Genomic DNA, 4,254 nt, shown 5'->3' with positions numbered 1-4,254 from the left:
CTCTCGTAGTAATATTGAACTCCCTCCCATGGATGGTTGGATGGCATAGCAGTAGGAGAGATAGAACGTAAAATGTCCTTAAATTCTTCCCAGCCTTCATTGAAAGTCAACGTGATAAATAGTTGAGGAAGTCCATGGCTAGCAATCATCGAGTTTACGAGACGTTCCTTTTCAAGAAAGTAAGCTTCCCCGGTTCGGATTGAGCCAGGTATAGCATGTGTGAGAGTTTCACTAATAATAGAATGTGTCCCGTAATTTGACTGCTGTAGTAGTTGATACTGAGGAAGACGGTTATCTATAGCTTGCCTCGTCTTATTATGCATAAGGCGATTGGTATTCTGAAAGATCCTTGTAGCTTCCATTTCTTGGTATGCCCAGGCAGCCCAGTAATAATCGTCTCTGAAAGCGCGATTGTAAGAATTGAGCTTCTTTTTAGTGTCCATGTGGCGAGTGTATGTAGAGCGCCCATCTTCGCGGCGCTCTCCTTGTACGAATTGCCCTTTCCCGTAAGGATAAAGGTGCGGAAAGCAGAGTACCTCGACATCTGGATCCGTTCTAAGTAGCATCGGTTTTGGACGATGCCCCTCTGGGACCTGGACAGCCCCAACGGAGAGCCTGTTATACCGGAAATCTTCATTCCTCGTTTCTTGGTCATACTGAAATGGGTTCATGACAATATCCGGGCGGGTTTGGGGTCGACGCTCATCGCTGTTCTCAGGGAGGTCGGCAGTTGGTAACGGATGGTCGATTTGTAGATGCGCCCGCACATCATTCCTTTGGAAGACGGGGTTTCTTTGCAGCAGCCAATTGCGAACATGAATTAGATGCTCAAGATTCTGGTGTTGGTCTACTCGATGTGGGCTGCTCTGCAGATAAGCCCCAAGTGTGCCAGAATAGAGCATGTTCGCTCGCTCGTTAATCGGATTCGTGTTAATAACACCAGATAAAGTTCGGTACACATAAGGGATCGTGTGTAAGTTGTACCCTGAAGTCCTTCCTAGATTCGTATCCAACTTGAAAGGGGATATGAACAGTGTCGATCGCCGTGGGAGAGAAGCAATGCACTGAGGGACCTGTCCGCAGTCTATAGGCGCCCGGGGCTCTTTGCAACAGTCCTCGCAGAGAATCACGCCACCAGGTTCGTCAGCCACAGGAACATTGAACACTCTGGTGATGCCGTATTCATGGTTGTCCTGGAATGCTCTCTGTTGACGCTTCCTCGGGAGCAGCAAGGTTGCGCACTCGGCACATGGTGTATCAGGGAACTCCTTGTTCCAGCGGTCCTTAAATCTTTTCCTCATAACTCGAAATCGCACATCGGCCTCTGCAAATCTCGCGCCTACCCGACGTCTTCGAGGCCTCACTAACGGAAATTCGGCATCCTCATTGCTGCTATATCGGCGGCGACGACGATAGCGACGTCTTGCAGTATTAACAATAATAGTATCATCGTCTCTGGCAATATGGTCTCTGGTAGCATCGTGTGGGGGAAACCGGCTGCGCTGGTTGATCTGTGTGTTGATGGAAAAAGTTTCTAACAGTACATGACTATTGTCGTTAAAAAAAGATTGAACAGGGATCCGTATCATGCGCAATCGGTCTTGCTGGTCGTCGGCGGCGGCATTATAGCTGTAAAACCGTTGCTGTCGAACTCCAGACATTATAAAGCACAGACGGGCTGTGCGTTGCTGCACGTTCTACGCACTGGGCAGTGAGCAGGCGACGAGGCGTAAAGGCAGAGTCTAAAGACAATTAGAATCAGTGCAGTTTCAAACTATATAAACAGCCAAAACAAAGAATGCCTCCTATTCCTCAAGCTCATCTTCAGTCAGCATCTCCTTTGCTTTCTGGCTCGGCTTCCGACTGCGCTTAGAAGAAGGCTCGTGGGAGGGTTCAGTTGCCTGGCGCTTGCTCTGGAAAGCACTTGGTGTCAAAGCGCTTACAGCAGAATGAGCATTTTGAGCCTCAGGCTCGCTGCCGAGAACCTTAAAATCAACAATTCTATTTTCCCTGCTGACATCGCCCGTAACGATAGAGGATGTGGAACTGGCCCTTCTGGGAGTAAACGTGTCAGATACAGTATGAGGCGTTGAAGCGGAACTCCCACTGTGCAAGAGAAGGCGCGAGTTAGGCGGAGTCATGGGAGCAGGCGCTACGCTGATGTTTGCTTGCTTTCCAGGTGATATCTTAAGCGGTACATTTCTGCGACGAGATGAACCCCCCTTAGCAGGAGAACCTGTCTTGTTTACCGGGTCTTTGCTGGCCCAGTTAAAGGAAACGGCGAGCAAGTCAATATATCCCGGTTGTTGAGTCTCCTCATCGGGGAAGGTGTAAAAGCCATCGATAAAAAGCCTACTTTGGGCGCGCAGGTTTTCATTACCAAGGGCACGGTCGAATTTAGGGGATTGTTCTGCGTAAATATATTGAGTCTTAGTTCGGGTTTGGGAAGCTTTGAAGGCTCTGTCGTTGCGTAAGGATTGAGGGGCGGGATCGCCATAGTATCCAGTAATCTTTGCTTCGAATTCGAACGTACGCGTAGCGTCAACGAATCGCGGTGTGCACGTCAGCTCTGCTGCCGCATTGATACGTAACTGATGGATGGGCAGGTGGTCTATTAATAAAGGAATAGCATCAAAGGCAGTAAACTGTGTAATGATCAGCAGGGAACCTGCGGAAGGTGAAAATCCTTGTGGCATCAAAGGACGGTATCAGACGAGAGCGTAGAGAATACTTGCCTTAGGAGCCTCTGCCTGGTCATTTCCGGGAAGCCGAGCCTGACCGCGTATCATGTATGCTCTCCCAGATTCCAAAAGATCGCCGTAGAATGCTATATAAAAGCTCCTCCAATCTCCTGTTGTGGCATCATTGCTGCCTTCCTGGAACTCACACAGGGCATTGCGATATGCGGAGTCCGGGATTCTATCTACCTCGGCTACCCGGGCGATAATAGTGAACCATGTAGACATAATGAGGGAATGAGGGAAGGCAACGGGCTGGGATGAAATACCAAATGGTTTGCAAGGTGGACCTCGTAGGTGTTACTTTGCTGAGTTGGGAAACAGAGGACATGTCAAAATGTTGAGTATATCGAGGGAAAAAGTGAATGGGGCAGGGGGTCCGTAATAAACATCGCTATTATACAGTTTGAGGTAGAAAGAATGGTTCAGATTGATTCCAAATTGTTCCTAGCCCACCAACTAAAAGAGGAGATTCAGAAACCCTGAGATCTTCCGAGGAACTGCTGAGTCACTGCTGAAGGAGAGATGGATGATATGGTTTGACTGAAGCAAGCTTTATTTACCATGGAGGCCCTTAACTTAAAGGGGGACAAAAAGCAAGTAATTCAAGCACAAGGTGTTTCGTTACCTGGCCGAAAACGATCGAATGGTCAATGCGACTAGTATTTTCGCATAATGACTGACGGCGATCTTACAGAAGATGAGGGGCTCTTTGTTTCAAACCTCCGGGGAAAAGTATGAAAGCGATGGGGGGAAGTGACGTCTGTTACGCAGCCTGTGTATCCTCAGGCATCGAATTTTGGTTGTCAATGAGGTAATACTGAACACTCGATTATTAGAGCCTTGCGAGGGAAATCACGAGGTAATGGGAAAATCGAAGGAGAAAAAAGTTCATATGGCGGCGAGGCAAAAAAATGTCCCGTAGTATGGAGGGTATGTTTGAGGGTAAACCACTGAAACCGACGACTTTCAGGCTATGGGGACCACAGGGGGAGGAAAACAATTCCCATTCATCTTATTCTTCTCATTCTGCTCTGTATACTATATACACTATACTATACTATACTATACTATACTATACTGTACTATACTGTGCTAGGTATAATATAGTATAGTATAGTATATAGTATTAGTGTGAGGGATGTGAGGGGATCATGTGACCTGCCTGTTTAATGAATGTCTCACTTTGTGAACATTGTGTAAAAAGCTTCAGCCAGAGTTCCTTTTAGGGGTTCTCTTTTTCTCCTTGTGAATAATCGCTTTATCCAAGTCGCACTCGACCTTGTTCGTGCCTTGTACCGTCACAATTAGTATATTATATAGAGTATATATATTCTTAGTCGTCCCCGGAATGCCCCGGAAGTGATCAAACTAAGGCCCAAAATGGATGTTTTTTCCTAATATGGAATGGGTTGACACTTAGCGAGAGGCACCTAGATTTATCATAGTTATAAAGGCGGTCACCAATTTTTCACCACCAAGTTGGCGACCCGCTACGGCAGCCTATAGAGGTCAC

At 47.3% G+C, this 4,254-nt stretch overlaps 2 protein-coding genes across 2 annotated transcripts; both read right to left on the bottom strand.

The window, feature by feature from the left end:
• Nucleotides 1-315: 315 nt before the first annotated feature.
• MAA_11687 (endo-1,4-beta-xylanase-like protein) lies at nt 316-1,661 on the bottom strand (the record flags this gene model as incomplete). Its single annotated transcript, XM_011412602.1, has 2 exons — nt 316-399; nt 537-1,661. The coding sequence occupies 2 exons, from the start codon at nt 1,659-1,661 to the stop codon at nt 316-318; spliced, it is 1,209 nt and encodes a 402-aa protein (XP_011410904.1).
• Nucleotides 1,662-1,805: 144 nt separating this feature from the next.
• On the bottom strand, nt 1,806-2,966 carry MAA_11686 (glutathione-dependent formaldehyde-activating; the record flags this gene model as incomplete). Its single annotated transcript, XM_011412601.1, has 2 exons — nt 1,806-2,645; nt 2,715-2,966. The coding sequence occupies 2 exons, from the start codon at nt 2,964-2,966 to the stop codon at nt 1,806-1,808; spliced, it is 1,092 nt and encodes a 363-aa protein (XP_011410903.1).
• Nucleotides 2,967-4,254: the final 1,288 nt, after the last annotated feature.

This window comes from Metarhizium robertsii (assembly GCF_000187425.2).
Source record: "Metarhizium robertsii ARSEF 23 chromosome Unknown MAA_Scf_13, whole genome shotgun sequence".
Classification (NCBI taxonomy): domain Eukaryota; kingdom Fungi; phylum Ascomycota; class Sordariomycetes; order Hypocreales; family Clavicipitaceae; genus Metarhizium; species Metarhizium robertsii.
Note: the sequence above shows the minus strand (reverse complement) of the source record. Positions and strands in the feature narration are given on the sequence as shown.